The 22,419-nt window shown below is 46.3% G+C and overlaps 1 protein-coding gene across 1 annotated transcript; it reads left to right on the forward strand.

Moving 5' to 3' along the window:
* The first annotated feature begins 16,829 nt into the window (after positions 1 to 16,829).
* On the forward strand, positions 16,830 to 18,843 carry LOC127324036 (UDP-glucosyltransferase UGT13248-like). The gene is made up of 3 exons (XM_071825853.1): positions 16,830 to 17,576; positions 17,784 to 18,168; positions 18,272 to 18,843. The coding sequence occupies exons 1-3, from the start codon at positions 16,920 to 16,922 to the stop codon at positions 18,625 to 18,627; spliced, it is 1,398 nt and encodes a 465-aa protein (XP_071681954.1). The 5' UTR covers positions 16,830 to 16,919; the 3' UTR covers positions 18,628 to 18,843.
* Positions 18,844 to 22,419: the final 3,576 nt, after the last annotated feature.

The following is a 22,419-nucleotide window of genomic DNA, read 5'->3' on the forward strand; positions in this document are numbered from 1 at the left end:
AATTGGGTTTTACTTCCCTCGAAGACTGTTGCGATCCCCTATACTTGTGGGTCATCAAGAGGAAATTGATATTTTATATTACCTTCCTTCATATCAATGGTAGCACCAACAGTTCGAAGAAAAGGTCTTCCCAATATAATGGGACAAGATGCATTGCATTCAATATCCAAGACAACAAAATCAACGGGAACAAGGTTATTGTTAACGGTAATGCGAACATTATCAACTTTACCCAAAGGTTTCTTTGTAGAATGATCAGCAAGATTAACATCCAAATAACAATTTTTCAGCGGTGGCAAGTCAAGCATATTATAAATTTTCTTAGGCATAACAGAAATACTTGCACCAAGATCACATAAAGCATTACAATCAAAATCTTTAACTTTCATCTTAATGATGGGCTCCCAACCATCCTCTAGCTTTTTAGGAATAGAGGCTTCACGCTCTAGTTTCTCTTCTCTAGCTTTTATGAGAGCATTTGTAATATGATGCGTGAAAGCCAAATTTATAGCACTAGCATTAGGACTTTTAGCAAGTTTTTGCAAGAACTTTATAACTTCAGAGATGTGGCAATCATCAAAATTCAAACCATTATAATCTAAAGCAATGGGATCATCATCCCCAATGTTGGAAAAAATTTCAGCAGCTTTATCACAGGCAGTTTCAGCAGTTTTAGCAGTTTCAGGCAGTTTTTCGCGCTTTGCATTAGAAGTGGAAACATTGCTAACACCAATTCTTTTATTAGTATGAGTTGAAGGTGCAGCAACATGTGTAGCATTAGCATTACTAGTGGTGGTAATAGTCCAAACTTTAGCTATATTCTTCTCTTTAGCTAGTTTTTCATTTTCTTCTCTATCCCACCTAGCACGCAGTTCAGCCATTAATCTTATATTCTCATTAATTCTAACTTGAATGGCATTTGCTGTAGTAATAATTTTATTATGATGATTCTCATTAGGCAAAACTTTTGATTTCAAAAGATCAACATCAGCAACAAGACTATCGACTTTAGAAGCAAGTATATCAATTTTCCCAAGCTTTTCTTCAACAGATTTGTTAAAAGCAGTTTGTGTACTAATAAATTCTTTAAGCATGGCTTCAAGTCCAGGGGGTGAACTCCTATTATTGTTGTAAGAATTTCCATAAGAATTACCATAGCCGTTGCCATTATTATAAGGATATGGCCTATAGTTGTTACTAGAATTGTTCCGGTAAGCATTGTTGTTGAAATTATTATTTTTAATGAAGTTTACATCAACATGTTCTTCTTGTGCAACCAATGAAGCTAATGGAACATTATTAGGATCAATATTAGTCCTATCATTCACAAGCATAGACATAATAGCATCAATCTTATCACTCAAGGAAGAGGTTTCTTCGACAGAATTTACCTTCTTACCTTGTGGAGCTCTCTCCGTGTGCCATTCAGAGTAGTTGATCATCATATTATCAAGAAGCTTTGTTGCTTCACCAAGAGTGATGGACATAAAGGTACCTCCAGCAGCTGAATCCAATAAATTCCGTGAAGAAAAATTTAGTCCTGCATAGAAGGTTTGGATGATCATCCAAGTAGTCAGTCCATGGGTTGGGCAATTTTTAACCAGAGATTTCATTCTTTCCCAAGCTTGAGCAACATGTTCAGTATCTAATTGTTTAAAATTCATTATGCTACTCCTCAAAGATATAATTTTAGCAGGGGGATAATATCTACCAATAAAAGCATCCTTGCATTTAGTCCATGAATCAATACTATTCTTAGGCAGAGATAGCAACCAATCTTTAGCTCTTCCTCTTAATGAGAAAGGGAACAATTTTAGTTTAATAATATCACCATCTACATCTTTATATTTTTGCATTTCACATAGTTCAACAAAATTATTAAGATGGGCAGCAGCATCATCAGAACTAATTCCAGAAAATTGATCTTTCATGACAAGATTCAGTAAAGCAGGTTTAATTTCAAAGAATTCTGCTGTAGTAGCAGGTGGAGCAATAGGTGTGCATAAGAAATCATTATTATTTGTGGTTGTGAAGTCACACAACTTAGTATTTTCAGCGTTGGCCATTTTAGCAACAGTAAATAAAGCAAACTAGATAAAGTAAATGCAAGTAACTAATTTTTTTGTGTTTTCGATATAGCAAACAAGATAGCAAATAAAGTAAAACTAGCAACTAATTTTTTTGTATTTTGATTTAGTGCAGCAAACAAAGTAGTAAATAAAACTAAGCAAGACAAAAACAAAGTAAAGAGATTGAGAAGTGGAGACTCCCCTTGCAGCGTGTCTTGATCTCCCCGGCAACGGCGCCAGAAAAAGAGCTGTTGACGTGGGAGTTGAAAATCTTTGTGGTGTAACTTTTCTTCGTTCCCCGGCAACGGCGCCAGAAAAAGAGCTTGATGGCGTGTATTTCACACGTTCGTTGGGCAACCCCAAGAGGAAGGTATGATGCGCACAGCAGCAAGTTTTCCCTCAGAAAGAAACCAAGGTTTATCGAACCAGGAGGAGCCAAGAAGCACGTTGAAGGTTGATGGCGGCGAGATGTAGTGCGGCGCAACACCAGGGATTCCGGCGCCAACGTGGAACCTGCACAACACAACCAAAGTACTTTGCCCCAACGAAACAGTGAGGTTGTCAATCTCACCGGCTTGCTGTAACAAAGAGTTAACCGTATTGTGTGGAAGATGATTGTTTGCAGAAAACAAGAAAACGATATTGCGAGATTGTATTTCAGTAAAGAGAATTGGACCGGGGTCCACAGTTCACTAGAGGTGTCTCTCCCATAAGACGAACAGCATGTTGGGTGAACAAATTACAGTTGGGCAATTGACAAATAAAGAGAGCATGACAATGCACATACATATCATGATGAGTATAGTGAGATTTAATTGGGCATTACGACAAAGTACATAGACCGCCATCCAACTGCATCTATGCCTAAAAAGTCCACCTTCAGGTTATCATCCGAACCCCCTCCAGTATTAAGTTGCAAGCAACAAACAATTGCATTAAGTATGGTGCGTAATGTAATCAACAACTACATCCTTAGACATAGCATCAATGTTTTATCCCTAGTGGCAACAGCACAACACAACCTTAGAACTTTCATCACTTGTCCTGTGTCAATGCAGGCATGAACCCACTATCGAGCATAAGTACTCCCTCTTGGAGTTACAAGCATCTACTTGGCCAGAGCATCTACTAGTAACGGAGAGCATGCAAGATCATAAACAACACATAAGCATAACTTTGATAATCAACATAACAAGTATTCTCTATTCATCGGATCCCAACAAACGCAACATATAGAATTACAGATAGATGATCTTGATCATGTTAGGCAGCTCACAAGATCCGACAATGATAGCACAATGGGGAGAAGACAACCATCTAGCTACTGCTATGGACCCATAGTCCAGGGGTAGACTACTCACACATCACACCGGAGGCGACCATGGCGGCGTAGAGTCCTCCGGGAGATGATTCCCCTCTCCGGCAGGGTGCCGGAGGCGATCTCTGGATCCCCGAGATGGGATCGGCGGCGGCGGCGTCTCGGAAGGTTTTCCGTATCGTGGTTCTCGATGCGGGGTTTTCGTCACGGAGGCTATTTGTAGGCGGAAGGGCGAGTCGGGGGCCGGGCAGGGGGCCACACCATAGGGCGGCGCGGGCCCCCCGGGCCGCGCCGCCACGGGGGGGCGCCACCACGTGGCCCCACTTCGTGTGTTCTTCGGTCTTCGGAAGCTCCGTGGAAAAATAGGCCCCCGGGCTTTGATTTCGTCCAATTCCGAGAATATTTCCTTACTAGGATTTCTGAAACCAAAAACAGCAGAAAACAAAGAATCGGCACTTCGGCATCTTGTTAATAGGTTAGTTCCAGAAAATGCACGAATATGACATAAAGTGTGCATAAAACATGTAGATAACATCAATAATGTGGCATGGAACATAAGAAATTATCGATACGTCGGAGACGTATCAGCGTCTCTGGAAGGTTTTCCGTATCGTGGTTCTCGGTACTGGGGTTTTCGTCATGGAGACTTTTTATAGGCGAAAGGGCAGGTCAAGAGGCGGCACGGGGGCCCCACACCACAGGGCCGCGCGGCCAAGGGGGGGGCCGCGCCGCCCTAGGGTGTGGCCCCTCCGTGGCCCCTCTTCGTCTCTCCTTCGGACTTCTGGAAGCTTGATACGTCTCCGACGTATCGATAATTTCTTATGTTCCATGCCACATTATTGATGTTATCTACATGTTTTATGCACACTTTATGTCATATTCGTGCATTTTCTGGAACTAACCTATTAACAAGATGCCGAAGTGCCGATTTTGTTTTCATTTGTTTTGGTTTCAGAAATCCTAGTAAGGAAATATTCTCGGAATTGGACGAAATCAAAGCCCAGGGGCCTATTTTTCCACGGAGCTTCCAGAAGACCGAAGAACACACGAAGTGGGGCCACGAGGTGGCGACACCACGTGGCGGCGCCGCCCCCGGGGGGCCCGCGCCGCCCTATGGTGTGGCCCCCTGCCCGGCCCCCGACTCGCCCTTCCGCCTACAAATAGCCTCCGTGACGAAACCCCGACCGAGAACCACGATACGGAAAACCTTCCGCAGACGCCGCCGCCGCCGATCCCATCTCGGGGATCCAGAGATCGCCTCCGCACCCCTGCCGGAGAGGGGAATCATCCCGGAGGACTCTACGCCGCCATGGTCGCCTCCGGTGTGATGTGTGAGTAGTCTACCCCTGGACTATGGGTCCATAGCAGTAGCTAGATGGTTGTCTTCTCCCCATTGTGCTATCATTGTCGGATCTTGTGAGCTGCCTAACATGATCAAGATCATCTATCTGTAATCCTATATGTTGCGTTTGTTGGGATCCGATGAATAGAGAATACTTGTTATGTTGATTATCAAAGTTATGCTTATGTGTTGTTTATGATCTTGCATGCTCTCCGTTACTAGTAGATGCTCTGGCCAAGTAGATGCTTGTAACTCCAAGAGGGAGTACTTATGCTCGATAGTGGGTTCATGCCCGCATTGACACCGGGGACAAGGATGTAAAAGTTCTAAGGTTGTGTTGTGTCGTTGCCACTAGGGATAAAACATTGATGCTATGTCTAAGGATGTAGTTGTTGATTACATTACGCACCATACTTAATGCAATTGTCTGTTGCTTTGCAACTTAATACCGGAGGGGTTCGGATGATAACTCGAAGGTGGACTTTTTAGGCATAGATGCAGTTGGATGGCGGTCTATGTACTTTGTCGTAATGCCCAATTAAATCTCACTATACTCATCATGATATGTATGTGCATTGTCATGCTCTCTTTATTTGTCAATTGCCCAACTGTAATTTGTTCACCCAACATGCTGTTCGTCTTATGGGAGAGACACCTCTAGTGAACTGTGGACCCCGGTCCAATTCTCTTTATCGAAATACAATCTACTGCAATACTTGTTCTACTGTTTTCTGCAAACAATCATCTTCCACACAATACGGTTAACTCTTTGTTACAGCAAGCCGGTGAGATTGACAACCTCACTGTTTCGTTGGGGCAAAGTACTTTGGTTGTGTTGTGCAGGTTCCACGTTGGCGCCGGAATCCCTGGTGTTGCGCCGCACTACATCTCGCCGCCATCAACCTTCAACGTGCTTCTTGGCTCCTCCTGGTTCGATAAACCTTGGTTTCTTTCTGAGGGAAAACTTGCTGCTGTGCGCATCATACCTTCCTCTTGGGGTTGCCCAACGAACGTGTGAAATACACGCCATCAAGCTCTTTTTCTGGCGCCGTTGCTCGGGAGATCAAGACACGCTGCAAGGGAGTCTCCACTTCTCAATCTCTTTACTTTGTTTTTGTCTTGCTTAGTTTTATTTACTACTTTGTTTGCTGCACTAAATCAAAATACAAAAAAATTAGTTGCTAGTTTTACTTTATTTGCTATCTTGTTTGCTATATCGAAAACACAAAAAAAATTAGTTTACTTGCATTTACTTTATTCATCATGTTTCCTTTTAATTTTACCACGAAAAACATACCGGTAGGACATGGGTCTATAGTTGGGAGAAATAATATAGAAGAATTTTTCAATCATGTTAGTACTATTGAAAATTTTGAAGATAGACACTTGGTAGACCTTGCGCCTACTTATGAAATTGCTGCTGCGCATTTAGTCCGCTTGTTGGAAACTAAATTTGTTAATCTTAATCCTATAATCCAACACATGTTCTTCGCACTTGGTGATATGGAAGAAGGGGAAAAGAAAGATTTTGTGTTAGAAACCCTTCTTAGAGAATTTGGAGGTCTAGCAAGAGAAGCTAGAAAGGTGTTTGCTAAATTTAATATGCTTGGTTCTCCAACTAATTTTGTTAGTCTCCTTGAAAAGATGGATATGGATAGAATAAGATTCACTAACAATGTTGATAATGGAGGGGAGATCAAAGCACCAATACCATGTAAGCTCCTAGCTATGAATGATGCGCTAGAAAATAACTATGCTTGGCTTGTTCCTGAAAATTTGTTTGATGAGAGTAGCACGCCTAAGACTAATGAAAAGGGAGATGCTGAAACTTATGTATCCAATATAATATGCCTGGTTGAGAAAATCCCACACCCCGCTAACGATGCACCACCCTTTGATAATACTTGATGCACACTTTCTGCGCCTAGCTGAAAGGCGTTAAAGAAAAGCGCTTATGGGAGACAACCCATGTTTTTACCTACAGTACTTTGTTTTTATTTTGTGTCTTGGAAGTTGTTTACTACTGTAGCAACCTCTCCTTATCTTAGTTTTGTGTTTTGTTGTGCCAAGTTAAGCCGTTGATAGAAAAGTAAGTACTAGATTTGGATTACTGCACAGTTCCAGATTTCTTTGCTGTCACGAATCTGGGTCCACCTCCCTGTAGGTAGCTCAGAAAATTAAGCCAATTTACGTGCATGATCCTCAGATATGTATGCAACTTTCATTCAATTTGAGCATTTTCATTTGAGCAATTCTGGTGCCATTTTAAAATTCGTCAATACGAACTGTTCTGTTTTGACAGATTCTGCCTTTTATTTCGCATTGCCTCTTTCGCTATGTTGGATGAATTTCTTTGATCCACTAATGTCCAGTAGCATTATGCAATGTCCAGAAGTGTTAAGAATGATTGTGTCACCTCTGAATATGTCAATTTATAATGTGCACTAACCCTCTAATGAGTTGTTTCGAGTTTGGTGTGGAGGAAGTTTTCAAGGATCAAGAGAGGAGTATGATGCAACATGATCAAGGAGAGTGAAAGCTCTAAGCTTGGGGATGCACCCGGTGGTTCACCCCTGCATATATCAAGAAGACTCAAGCGTCTAAGCTTGGGGATGCCCAAGGCATCCCCTTCTTCATCGACAACATTATCAGGTTCCTCCCTGAAACTATATTTTTATTCCATCACATCTTATGTGCTTTTTCTTGGAGCGTCGGTTTGTTTTTGTTTTTGTTTTGTTTGAATAAAATGGATCCTAGCATTCACTTTATGGGAGAGATACACGCTCCGCTGTAGCATATGGACAAGTATGTCCTTGGTTTCTACTCATAGTATTCATGGCGAAGTTTCTCCTTCGTTAAATTGTTATATGGTTGGAATTGGAAAATGATACATGTAGTAATTGCTATAAATGTCTTGGGTAATGTGATACTTGGCAATTGTTGTGCTCATGATTAAGCTCTTGCATCATATACTTTGCACCCATTAATGAAGAAATACATAGAGCATGCTAAAATTTGGTTTGCATATTTGGTTTCTCTAAGGTCTAGATAATTTCTAGTATTGAGTTTGAACAACAAGGAAGACGGTGTAGAGTCTTATAATGTTTTCAATATGTCTTTTATGTGAGTTTTGCTGCACCGGTTCATCCTTGTGTTTGTTTCAAATAAGCCTTGCTAGCCTAAACCTTGTATCGAGAGGGAATACTTCTCATGCATCCAAAATACTTGAGCCAACCACTATGCCATTTGTGTCCACCATACCTACCTATACTACATGGTATTTTCCAGCCATTCCAAAGTAAATTGCTTGAGTGCTACCTTTAAAATTCCATCATTCACCTTTGCAATATATAGCTCATGGGACAAATAGCTTAAAAACTATTGTGGTATTGAATATGTAATTATGCACTTTATCTCTTATTAAGTTGCTTGTTGTGCGATAACCATGTTTATCGGGGAACGCCATCAACTCATTGTTGAATTTCATGTGAGTTGCTATGCATGTTCGTCTTGTACGAAGTAAGGGCGATCTACTCTGAGTTAAATGGTTTGAGCATGCATATTGTGAGAGAAGAACATTGGGCCGCTAACCGAAGCCATGTTCCATGGTGGAAGTTTCAGTTTTGGACAAACATCCTCAAATCTCTAATGAGAAAAGAATTAATTGTTGTTGAATGCTTAAAGCATTAAAAGAGGAGCCATTATCTGTTGTCTATGTTGTCCCGGTATGGATGTCTAAGTTGAGAATAATCAAAAGCGAGAAATCCAATGCGAGCTTTCTCCTTAGACCTTTGTACAGGTGGCATAGAGGTACCCCTTTGTGATACTTGGTTAAAGCATATGTATTGCGGTGATAATCCAGGTAGTCCAAGCTAATTAGGACAAGGTGCGGGCACTATTAGTACACTATGCATGAGGCTTGCAACTTATAAGATATAATTTACATGATGCATATGCTTTATTACTACCGTTGACAAAATTGTTTCATGTTTTTAAAATCAAAGCTCTAGCACAAATATAGCAATCGATGCTTTTCCTCTATGAGGACCATTCTTTTACTTTCAATGTTGAGTCAGTTCACCTATTTCTCTCCACCTCAAAGAAGCAAACACTTGTGTGAACTGTGCATTGATTCCTACATACTTGCTTATTGCACTTATTATATTACTCTATGTTGACAATATCCATGAGATATACATGTTACAAGTTGAAAGCAACCGCTGAAACTTAATCTTCTTTTGTGTTGCTTCAATGCCTTTACTTTGAATTATTGCTTTATGAGTTAACTCTTATGCAAGACTTATTGATGCTTGTCTTGAAGTGCTATTCATGAAAAGTCTTTGCTATATGATTCACTTGTTTACTCATGTCATACACATTGTTTTGATCGCTGCATTCACTACATATGCTTTACAAATAGTATGATCAAGATTATGATGGCATGTCACTCCAGAAATTATCTGTGTTATCGTTTTACCTGCTCGGGACGAGCAGAACTAAGCTTGGGGATGCTGATACGTCTCCGACGTATCGATAATTTCTTATGTTCCATGCCACATTATTGATGTTATCTACATGTTTTATGCACACTTTATGTCATATTCGTGCATTTTCGGAACTAACCTATTAACAAGATGCCGAAGTGCCGATTCTTTTTTTGCTGTTTTTGGTTTCAGAAATCCTAGTAAGGAAATATTCTCGGAATTGGACGAAATCAAAGCCCGAGGGCCTATTTTTCCACGGAGCTTCCGGAAGACCGAAGAACACACGAAGTGGGGCCACGAGGTGGCGACACCACGTGGCGGCGCGGCCTGGGGGGGCCCGCGCCGCCCTATGGTGTGGCCCCCTGCCCGGCCCCCGACTCGCCCTTCCGCCTACAAATAGCCTCCGTGACGAAAACCCCGCATCGAGAACCACGATACGGAAAACCTTCCAGAGACGCCGCCGCCGCCGATCCCATCTCGGGGGATCCAGGAGATCGCCTCCGGCACCTGCCGGAGAGGGGAATCATCCCCGGAGGACTCTACGCCGCCATGGTCGCCTCCGGTGTGATGTGTGAGTAGTCTACCCCTGGACTATGGGTCCATAGCAGTAGCTAGATGGTTGTCTTCTCCCCATTGTGCTATCATTGTCGGATCTTGTGAGCTGCCTAACATGATCAAGATCATCTATCTCGTAATCCTATATGTTGCGTATGTAGGGATCCGATGAAAACAGAATACATGTAATGTTGATTATCAAAGTTATGCTTATGTGTTGTTTATGATCTTGCATGCTCTCCGTTACTAGTAGATGCTACGGCCAAGTAGATGCTTGTAACTCCAAGAGGGAGTACTTATGCTCGATAGTGGGTTCATGCCTCGCATTGACACAGGGACGATGTGAGAAAGTTCTAAGGTTGTGTTGTGCTGTTGCCACTAGGGATAAAACATGGATGCTATGTCTAAGGATGTAGTTGTTGATTACATTACGCACCATACTTAATGCAATTGTCTGTTGCTTTGCAACTTAATACTGGAGGGGGTTCGGATAATAACCTGAAGGTGGACTTTTTAGGCATAGATGCAGTTGGATGGCGGTCTATGTACTTTGTCGTAATGCCCAATTAAATCTCACTATACTCATCATGATATGTATGTGCATTGTCATGCTCTCTTTATTTGTCAATTGCCCAACTGTAATTTGTTCACCCAACATGCTGTTCGTCTTATGGGAGAGACACCTCTAGTGAACTGTGGACCCCGGTCCAATTCTCTTTCTTGAAATACAATCTCTGCAATACTTGTTCTACTCGTTTTACGCAAACAATCATCTTCCACACAATACGGTTAACTCTTTGTTACAGCAAGCCGGTGAGATTGACAACCTCACTGTTTCGTTGGGGCAAAGTACTTTGGTTGTGTTGTGCAGGTTCCACGTTGGCGCCGGAATCCCTGGTGTTGCGCCGCACTACATCTCGCCGCCATCAACCTTCAACGTGCTTCTTGGCTCCTCCTGGTTCGATAAACCTTGGTTTCTTTCTGAGGGAAAACTTGCTGCTGTGCGCATCATACCTTCCTCTTGGGGTTGCCCAACGAACGTGTGAAATACACGCCATCAAAGCTTCGTGAGAAAATAGGCCCCTGGGCTTTGATTTCGTCCAATTCCGAGAATATTTCCTTACTAGGATTTCTGAAACCAAAAACAGCAGAAAACAGCAACTGGCACTTCGGCATCTTGTTAATAGGTTAGTTCCAGAAAATGCACGAATATGACATAAAGTGTGCATAAAACATGTAGATAACATCAATAATGTGGCATGGAACATAAGAAATTATCGATACGTCGGAGACGTATCACAACCTTTCTGAAGAAGTCTACAGCCAACAACCCTCGGGGTTTATCGATCCCTCTCGTCCCACTCATGTTTGTCGTCTCCTCAAATCACTATACGGTCTTAAACAGGCTCCTCGGGCTTGGTTTCAACGATTTGCTACCTTTGCTCGTTCTATTGGCTTTCTTGAATCCAAATCTGATAACTCTCTCTTCACTCTCCATCGCGGCTCTGACATCGCTTACCTTCTTCTCTATGTTGATGACATTGTTCTTACCACATCCACCACTTCCTTTCTCCATTCCATCATCAACACTTTCAGCCGCGAGTTTGCCATGAAAGACCTCGGACCCCTTCATCATTTTCTCGGTATCTCTGTCACTCGCCAACCCCATTCTCTTCACCTATCTCAACGACAATATATCCTAGATATCCTACACCGTGCCGGCATGAGTGACTGTCATCCGGCCTCCACTCCTGTTGATACCAAATCAAAACTTCCTGCATCTACCGGTTCTCCTGTGGCTGATCCCTTTCTCTATCGCAGTCTAGCCGGCGCTCTTCAATACATGACTCTTACTCGGCCCGAAATCTCCTACGCTGTTCAACAAGTTTGCCTTCACATGCACGATCCCCGTGAACCTCATCTCCTCATTGTCAAACGGATTCTTCGCTACCTCAAGGGGACTCTCGATCATGGTCTTACCCTATATTCCTCTACCTCTCACTCTCTCGTTGCCTACTCGGATGCTGATTGGGCAGGATGTCCAGATACTCGCCGGTCTACGTCAGGGTACTGTGTGTTCTTGGGTGACAACCTGGTCTCTTGGTCATCTCGCCGCCAGCCCACCGTGTCACGCTCTAGCGCTGAGGCTGAATACCGTGCTGTTGCCACTGCTGTTGCCGAGACTTGTTGGCTCCGTAATCTTCTGCAGGAGCTCAGGCGTCCTCTTGACAGCGCTACGATTGTCTACTGTGATAACGTGAGCGCTGTTTATCTCTCGGCCAACCCAGTCCAGCATCGGCGTACCAAGCACATCGAACTTGATATACACTTTGTGCGTGAGAAGGTGGCTCTTGGGGCTCTGCGAGTGTTACATGTACCCTCCAGTTCTCAGTTTGCTGACATCTTCACTAAGGGGCTACCGTCTGTCTTATTTCATGAATTTCGATCCAGTCTTCACGTCGGCGAAGCACCGAGCTCAGACTGCGGGGGCGTGTTAGGGAGACATTCTCCCGTGCGGCTAACCAAGATTAGTTAGGGATATTTCTTGTGTAACAATCCTTGTAACCTTGACTTGTACCGCAAGTCCTTGTGCATATAAATAGAAACAGAGGGAGAGGAGGCGTGCCATCGAGCAGCCCATTGTTTCATTAACCACCCGCCTCCCCCTCCTCCCAACGTGCCGGCCTGCACGACATATCAGGTGGATCGGCAGCACGTCTGGGTCTTGGGGCAAAGGTTCATTATCGCGCTACAGATCAGCACGATTCTACGACTCTACCAGGTCAGAGCGATCGTATATATTAAGATCCGAAAATCTGGTGGTATCACGATCGGATCATTGATACGAGTCCTAATGTATCGCTAGGAACATGATACGGATCAAGATGCTGCCACAAAAGATGAAACAAACTACCTCTATAGTATTACTTGGGTCGCCCTATACATCGGTCACCACGGAAAACGTCATGGTGCCGTTGACCTTTTTCTCTGCCGATAGTTTTTTGTTGGGGACGTCAGCACACGGTTCCAACAGGGCAGACCGTGAAGCAAGCCGTTGGCATAGAGCAATCTGTGCCGATGGCCACCGTCGTCGCAACGGTCTCCGCCGTGACACAAGATTTTTTTCTCTTAAGCCCTATGACGACGACTTTGCCTTTCGGCACAAGGTTTTTCTTTTTCTCCACCACCCCCCCCCCCCCCCACCCCCATCCAGATCGAATCGCCTTTTTTATGTTTTCAAAAATATAAGAAAATGTTAGAAATGTCAAAAAATAAATACTTTGAGATGACCATGTATTATGTGTTCTAGTTGTTAGGAAAATTTATGAACATGAATTTCCATACATTAGGCAAAATTGTGTCATATTTCGGTAAAATAGCTTTTCTGGTTGCATACGACCTCCGATGAAAATATATCTATGGAAAATTTTACATCCGATTCCAACGGTCTACGCAGTTTACCATTTTTAGAATCTTCAAAATCAAAAAGGAAATAGGAGTTTTTTTAGATTTCAGATTTTGATAAAAAAATTATTTTATTGTTCCAAGATTTGTTATTAAAAACAATAATTTATTCATTATTCTTTAGTCAAATAATTATTTAGAATTCAAATAATAAATAAGTGTGATGTCATTGTCCAAGTATTAATAGGATTGATAGGATACTATTGTCAACAAAGAATAACTCCTCTGTCAAGGGCTCATCCGGAAGGAACGAATAAGTTAAGTGTGCTGGGATGGAAGCAGTGTGAGGATGGGTGAACGAGTGAGAAGTTTGACTATTAATAAGTAATTGGACCTAATATTAAGCATTTAAGCATGCTTAGAAATTAAACTATCAAACAATTCGAAAAATTGCCTAAAAAAATTGAATTTTCTTTTTGAAAAAAGATGCACACGTGCACAGGACCTTCAGGGCTAACGATCGTTATGCCTCCGCTGGTCCCACCTGAGGGCTGTGGCGACGGCCAAATAAGCTGTGCCGAGAGAGTATTGTGCCGACGGCTTCCCGCAGCTGGCATCTTGAATGGGTGTTGTAGTGGCTCCTGTGCATGCGTGAACCGCACGCAAAGCTACCGCGTTCGCTCCCCTAGTGGGCCGGCACAAATAACCCTCTTCTCCAAAAAAAAAATTCTTTTTTATTTGCAAAAAAATCAAATATGAAACATTTTGTTTTTTCGCAAAAGAAATGTTCGGACTTGAAAATTTCTGAAATAAAAATTGTTCAAAAAAATATTTCTCAAAAAAAATTGTTCGCTCAAAAAAAAATTCAAAAAATAAAATTTGTTCAATATTTTTTCAGAAGATATAAAATGCTTATTTCAAAAATGTTCAAGATTTTAAAAAAGTTAAAAAAAATCAATCAGAAAAGGAAAGGAAAAAACTAAAAACTAAAAGAAAACCGGCCAGAAACGCCTTAGCCGATGAAACAGACCCGAAGAAAACTGGCTCTCAAGTGTGTGGGGCCGAACACTAGCACAATTGCTACAACGAAATGCTTGACACACATGATAACTTGACTCTCACCCGTAGCCAAATGGTCATCAACTAAATCCGGCGGAATACTGTAAGGCAACATGTGCAAGGCGGTCACCTTCTGGTAGGTGCTATGCCCAAATTCTCCGGCGGCATTTCCCTTTGCTCAAAAAACCGATTATACTTTGTCACCTCCGTGGCAATGCGCTTGAACAAGTCGATGTGCATACGAAAATGCCGACGAAAGTAGTTCTCGGGAAATGTCGAATTTTCGTTGAAATATATCCGCATCAACTTGTTGTGGCCTTTGATACATTTCCTCCACAACTTCTGTCTACCATAAACCGAACCACCGCGCTTCCGCTTTTTATTGGCTCGCCAAGCCAATACCATCGAGATGTTCTCTTGTACCTCAATAGCAAGTTCTTCGTCGGACGAATCGTCTAAAAAACATGTAAAATAAGTGAATACCTGTTCTATGAACGAAAAATTATATAATAGCGCGTCGGCGGTGAAACATACCTTGTTCCCATATCGGCGAGCATCTTCGGTGCGCCATGTTGCGTCTTGGGTTCACGAGGACATCGAGCGGCGGAACCGACATGCGGTGCGCCCGCTAGCTTTAATCGGTCGGCGGAACTGCGGCCGCTAGCTCGAATCGGGCGAGGGCGGTGGGCAAGCCGGGTGGAGGTGCAGTGGTGCTGGATCTACTATGGGAGCGCGCAACAGGGGACGAATCGGCTCTGCGGTGGCGCGGCTGGGGTGAGCTGAAATTGGGAGGGCGTGGGGGATTTTTTCGAGTGGCGGTTAGCTCTTCACGCGCAATTCCGATGCACCACGTGCAGTGGACGCACCAAATATGACACTTTGGCTAGGGCAAAATAGAGCGGGCCCTAAATCTTTTACAATGTAGACTGCTAGAGCACGCGAACGGCTTGCTATACCGACGGTTTTTACAGCGTGGACCCAGCGCGAGTGACGGAGTTACTTTTGTTTAAGGGCATCTCCAGCGGCGCGACACATTTCGGACGCCCGCGTCAGTTTGCAGCGAGGGGTGGCTCCAGCGGAACGACGCATAATTTTTTTGTCCATTCATAAAGTCATAGTTTACATTAAAAAAACATAAAAAGGCCATAAAAAACCTAGGTACTGCCTACTGGTCGTCGTCGCTGACGAGGTCGATGAACTCCGGTGTCGGTCATGGAAGCTGGTACGCCGGCGGTGGAGGAGGGCAGGATGCGGCAACTGCGGCCAGGTCATCGCCTACGTAGGAGGCTCTGGTGAAGGTGCCCAGGGATCCCAGGCCGTAGCAGCAGCCGGAGCGCGGTCGCTGGAACGCGTCGGCGTGGCCGGAGGAGTCGCGGGCCTACCCTGCAACAGTGCGGACTCGCGGAGCTGGATTGCGAGGCCGTCCCACAAAGCGAGCTCGTTGAGTTCGTCGCGCTCGCTGTTGGCCAGTGCCATGGCAATGGCCTCCTCCTCGGTAATGTCGGGCGGCTGGGTCTCCGGATCCCACGCCGGCCCGCCGTCGTCGTGGTCGTACTCTTCGCACTCGACCTGCTCGTCCTCGTCCTCGTCATGTCCTCGTCGTCCTGGTCGTCTCCTCTTCTTCCGCGGTGATCTCGCGGTCGAAGAACTCGACGACCCAGAGGTAGCCAGCGCGGCGGCGCGCGTCAAACTCCCACGTTCCGAAGGAGATCCAGTTGTAGGAGTTGAGCGTGTACGCCGGATCTTGTTGGAGATCCGGCGGCAAGATGGCTCGGCGGCGGCGCACCTCGTCCCGGCGCTCTCGGCCCTCGCGCGGCACTGGGGGTACCGGCACGCGCCTGGAGTTGAGGTACGAGCCTCCTCCAAGCAAGTTTTTGTTCGGCCATGGCACCGGTCGGTTTTCCTACGAAAGGCGCCGCGCGAAGTCGATGCGGACGTACCGCCCGATCCGTGGCTTCTTTCCGGACCGCGAGCCGCTAGCCTCGTGGTCGTTCTTGGTCTTGCGGAAGGGCCATCATTTCTTCCCCATGGCGTCGGTGGGGTGGATTGTATTGGCTCTGCCAATGGTGTGGTGGGGGAAATGGGCGCCGGCAGCGTCCCTTTAAGAGGCTCGGAAGCCATATCGCTTTCAATGTCCTGCCACTGCGACGGCGTCCAGCTGCGCATGCTCGCGGAAGCCGAGGTCCGCCATTAACGTGGTCCTGGAAAGGCTGCAGCGCGCCGACCGTAAGTAATACCGCGGAAGACGAAGCAACTGTGTCCTTGCCAGGCGGGCCCGTGCGAAGGCCGGGCGAACGACCGCTACATCCGCGCAGCGTCCGCGGAGACGCAAACCTGACGCATATTTAGGCTAGGTTTGCGTCGCCGTGGACGACCCGGTTACTATGCGTTGTCCCGCTGAAGGTGATACCAGACGCATTTACGAGCCGGACGGACGTAAACGGTCGCTCAGTGTCACCTGCAACCCGCTGGAGATGCCCTAAGTATATTTTGTTAAGTATCCGCGACAGTGTCACCTGCATCCCTATCGTGCAAAGGAGTCAAAGCAAATTCGAACATTTTCTTCCAGATTTGACGGAATCAACCACTCGCAGAAGACCTTGCGCGCCACTCTACCGCATCATACTTAATTCCCGCTCCAAACAGGCCAGCCGGAAGCGGAACCGGAAGACGCTGACTTCACGGCGATGGACACCACCGCCCAGGGCAGCGGCGGCGGCGGCGGCGGGCGCGTGTTGCTGCTGCCGTTCCCGGGGATGCAGGGCCACGCCAACCCGATGCTGCAGCTCGGCCGCCGCCTAGCCTACCACGGCCTCCTCCCCACCCTCGTCCTCACCCGCCACGTCCTCTCCACAACCCCCCTCAAAGACTGCCCCTTCCCCGTGGCCGCCATCTCCGACGGCTTCGACGCCGGCGGGATCGCCTCCTGCCCCGACACCGCGGAGTACCTGCGCCGGATGGAAGCCGCTGGGTCGGACACACTGGCGCGGCTCCTGCTCGCCGCCGACGTGCGGGTGCTCGTGTACGACTCGCACCTGCCGTGGGCGCGGCGGGTCGCGCGGGATGCCGGCGTGGCCGCGGCCGCGTTCATGACGCAGATGTCCGCGGTGGACGTGGTCTACGGCGAGGCGCGCGCGGGGCGGGTGGCGCTGCCGCTGGCGGACGGGAGCGCGCTGCGTCGCCGGGGTGTGCTCAGCGTGGACCTTGGGCCCCAAGACGTGCCGCCGTTCGTGGCCAAGCCGGAGTGGTACCCGGCGTTCACGGACTCAGCTCTCGGGCAGTTCGACGAGCTGGACCAGGCCGACGACGTGCTCGTCAACTCCTTCCGCGACCTGGAACCCACGGTGAGCACCACCTGTTTGTTGTTTTGATCAGCTGAAATCTTACATGACATTGGGCATCCTCTTATCTCATATGCTTTAAATTCAAACATTCGGCTAAACAGCGTCTCCATGGATAAGTGAAAAGGAATTTTTGACATGCTGTTTATTTGCTAACAATAGACTCTGCTCCGTACCTGCAAACAAACTTTATATTTTCGGGTTGAGCAGGAGGCAGATTACATGGAATCGAGATGGCGCGCAAAGACCGTCGGCCCGACATTGCCATCGTTCTACCTAGACGATGATCGTCTGCCATTGAACAAGTCCTACGGTTTCAACCTCGTCTCCAGCACTGCTCCATGCATGGCATGGCTAGACAACCAGGCTCCTTGTTCCGTGGTCCTTGCATCCTATGGCACGGTCGCTAACCTCAACACGGCACAAATAGAAGAGCTAGGCTATGGATTGTGCAATTCTGCACAACCTTTCCTTTGGGTGTTGAGGTCTGAAGAAGCAGAAAAGTTGCCCGAAGAACTTCGTGGCCAATGCAACATGAAAGGCCTAATTGTTTCTTTTTGCCCTCAGCTGGAGGTATTGGCCCATAGAGCCACAGGTATAATATAAAATCATTTCTGCATATGCAACAAAAGGGCAAACAATTGTTAGTGGCATTTCGCAAGAATTGAAAATAAAGGTTTGCAATCTCCCTAATGCAGGCTGTTTCTTGACGCATTGTGGATGGAACTCAACAACCGAAGCAATTGTCACCGGTGTACCCATGGTGGCAATACCACAGTGGGCAGACCAACCGACAACCGCAAAGTATGTGGAGAGCGCTTGGGGGATTGGCTTGCGTGCACGTCAGGATGGAAAAGGCTTGGTGAGGAGGGAAGAGGTGGAGAGGTGTATCAAGGAGGTATTGGGTGGGGAAGAGTATGAGAGGAATGCTTCCAAGTGGATGCAAAAAGCCAAAAGGGCAATGCAGAAAGGAGGGAGCTCGGACAAGAATATTACTGATTTTGTGGCCAAGTACTTACCAAATTCAAGATCATACGAAGATGGTGATTCTTGATGCATTGATTTAAAGTCAACCCTCGCAGATTTAACGTCTTTTCCATAGATTTTGGTAGTCTTGGAGTTGAAGTAAAACCACATTCCTATCTTTTATGACTTAAGAAGGAGCTTACTGTATGGCAAACTGATTGTTCTCAGTTGCTAAAAAAATGTTCAATTAATACACTAAAGGTTTGCCAATCAAGAAATGAAATTATATATTGGTAACAAAGAAGGGATACTGTAAAATCTGTAAATTTGACTATGTGTTAAGAAGCATTAATCACTGCAACTTGCAATATGACTAAGTCTCAGATATATTGGTGTAAGGAAATATTAACCATAATTCTTACAAAGATCACAACAATGCACAAATGTGGTGAGATGAATCATCCTACAACGTTGCGGGGTTATTTAATTTGGAAATTAGATTAATCCTGCACGTTCCAAGCTAAACCAGTCAGTGCATGCATGAATACATACGCGTGCATGTAGCTAGCTCGTGCATGGCCCGACTTGAAATTAAATGGTCACTTTTGTTAATTTTACGTCCCGATGGCGGTGGGCGCGAACCAACCCAAAATTACCATCCGCCGAGGAGTTGATGGCGTGCTGTGGGGATGCCAACCGATAGCGAGAGAGGCCACGGCACAAGTGACTACTATTGGTTTCACCAAGGCTCCATGGTCAGCGATCCGCGAGACCCAACTCGAGGCCTGAGATTTTGCTTTCCAGCATTAATTAGTGCAAGTCCGAATCAATTCATTTCCTATAAACGGGTGAAGGACTGATGGAGCGAAACGGGGTGTCCCCTGAAATTCGAACGATTTGGCTGGCCATATTTCTGGCTATAACGGAGGGAGTAGTAAAGTCCATGCACAGAGGAGGATGAGCAATGCACATGCATATTTTACCTCGAGATTGATGGACCTACTATTTCTTAGGTACATGCTTTGTCTTCCTCTCACTTGATTGCAGCTCCGTTAATTTGGTTAGGACCCGGAAACAAGCAGCAAACAAAGCAGAAATTGCCTGTAACCCCAGATTCTTCCCGCCATATCTCTCTTCCCTCTCTCAGAATTCAATCCCCAAACCTTGACCTCTCCATGTCTATAAATATGAGGAGGGGTGAAGCTAACGCGTGCGTCGTGTGTGACGACTTAGACTTTGACTCTTTACTCGTCGAGGAGAGGAGAGGAGAGGAGAGGAGCAGAACACTTTGTGCTGCGGCGAGGGCACTGGTCTTTTCGGCATGGGGCAAGCAGGCGGGATGCGTGCGGATGGTATGTGAGACGGCGGTCGGTCGCTGACGATACATACGTGCTCTATCGAGTTCTTCTCCAGATCCCATCCACCAGGTAATCCATTAGTTCTCACGAGTGCAAACATCGCTCGGGAGTTTGTTGGACGATCGATCGATTTGGTTTTGTGCTGATGTTATAGCGATCTCTGTTTTTTATCGACGACGACACGGGGAAAAGCAGCGTGCGAGGTGGAGATGTTGCGGCGTACGTGTACACGAAATGGATCTCGCTGAATAGGGAGGAAAAAATCGGTAGCTAGCTTCCCACTGACGGGCTTGCAGCACCATGGTGACGGGCGTCGTCTTTGCTGGGGAGCCTGTGCACTCCATAGATTCCACTCCACCGCATCGCTTACGGGCTTACTTAATTCCAATCCCAGGCCTGCCAGAAGCGGAAGACGCTGACTTCACGGCCATGGATAGCCCAGACACCACCGTCCAGCTCACCGGCGGCGGCGGGCGCGTGCTGCTGCTGCCGTTCCCGGGGATGCAGGGCCACGCCAACCCGATGCTGCAGCTCGGCCGCCGCCTAGCCTACCACGGCCTCCGCCCCACCCTCGTCCTCACGCGCCACGTCCTCTCCACCGCCGCTCCCAAAGACTGCCCATTCCCCGTGGCCGCCATCTCCGACGGCTTCGACGCCGGCGGGATCGCCTCCTGCCCCGACACCGCGGAGTACCTGCGCCGGATGGAGGCCGCCGGGTCGGACACGCTCGCCCTGCTCCTCCTCGCTGCCGACGTATATTAAAACAGAAGCAAAAAAAACTGTTAGATGTAGATCATATGAGCCTACACGGATATATTTCAAAACAAAAGAAAGTAATGTTGCAGAACAGATTCGGACTTCCTACGCATTAAAGATAACCAGATTTTTACAAGATGCAAGAGTTCTGCATTTTCCGTGCTCCTATATTAGCACTGCTTGTCTGCTTGCTTCGAAACAAGTGAGATGGTAAAACTAGGGGTCTGCATGATGTAATTTACTAAGTCTAAAGAAAGATTGCCCAAATGGCATGCTGAAAAGCTGGGTCTACATGCATTGCAGTGACCAATCAGGAGAATAAAATTCTATCTGGGTAACAAAGCAGAGATTCTTGTAAACTTTGTATTCATATGAATTATGTCATATGAAGCCTTGGGGATTGCATCGTCATGTATTCATATGAATCCTATCATTTCCTCTCATATTCATACACTTGACCGCTGGGTGTTTCTTGCTTAAAGAACATTCCTGATACCTTTGAGACAAAAGAAAATTATTTCTCTAGAATAAATGCTCTCTCTGACTCTCTCGTTCTCCACCAGATCCGGGCCGGTCGGCCCCTCCCCGTCCCTTCTCCGGCGACTACCGGCGTCATGGTGGGTGAGGGACCTCTCCCCTCTATAGAGGTAGAGTGGATCTAGGTTTGGTTGTTGCCTTGTTGGCGTTATGCCGTCATGTTGGAGCGTTTCACCATTGCTTTCGAGCCGGCTGTGGTCTTCGGTGCTGTTCATCCTTGTGTTGGTGGCATGGTGCTGCGAGTGGAAATTTATTCATTACTAAAGCCGAAGTCAGTAGGAGTACTATTATGAAAAAATTCAGACCTCGGGCTCGAGGACGTAGTTTCGGAGGGGGTGGCACCGACGTCTCCTAGAATAAGCTCGATTTCATCTTGCAGGTCTGCGGCGGCTGCACAAGGGATCGTTTCCCTTCTTCTTTCTCGTCGTGGTGGCGAGCAGATGCAGGGGATCCTCTCCTTTGGTGGTGGGTGGCATGATCTGCGGCAGGGGAGAACCTCTGCTTCACTTGGGAGATTCATCACAGCGGCGAGCTCGCCGTCGTTCTTCAGAGTCGAATGGCGAACTCTCCCACCACTTGCGTTGGTGATGGTGATCTCCGGCCAACGCTTGATGGAATCCAACAACCTCCAGGCCAAGTTGCCGCTACAGAGGCCCTCCAGCGACGACGTAGTTGGCTACCGCCTATCCGCATCAAGTGGTTATGTCCCCGGTGGCGTTGAGGTCGGCTGTGTCGTGCTTGCTCGCGGTGGAGAAGGAGCTGGACCTGATCGCTTTTTCAGTCTTCTTTCTGAGGTCCTTTGTGCAGAATGTAAGGGTTTGATTGTAACTTCTAATTTCTCTAGGGCCCTTTCTGTAAAACTTTGTTGCCACCGCTGAATGAATGGAAGCTCACGGTCCTATAGTAGAAAAAAATGTAGGAGTGGAAAGTAAAGTATAATGTAGGAGTAGTATGTCTTGGAAAGTTAATTTAGCTTTACAAGCCATACCACATTTAGATTTTGGTGACTTTGGAGTTGATGTTAAGACCAATACTAGGTTAGGCATCTACTAAGGAGTCCATTGGCTAGTAATCTGAATGTTCTCGGTTGCTCAAAAGTGCCATGGTTAAAAAGCATGTGGACGAGGAAGCACGTCACAAAAGGGAGCCTGCGACACCCCTCAAGAAACGTTAACAAATGGATGATAACCATTGCCGACATTGGTAGGCCACAACGCCGAACGATATTT

Source organism: Lolium perenne, chromosome 2 (genome assembly GCF_019359855.2).
Source record: "Lolium perenne isolate Kyuss_39 chromosome 2, Kyuss_2.0, whole genome shotgun sequence".
NCBI classification, from domain to species: domain Eukaryota; kingdom Viridiplantae; phylum Streptophyta; class Magnoliopsida; order Poales; family Poaceae; genus Lolium; species Lolium perenne.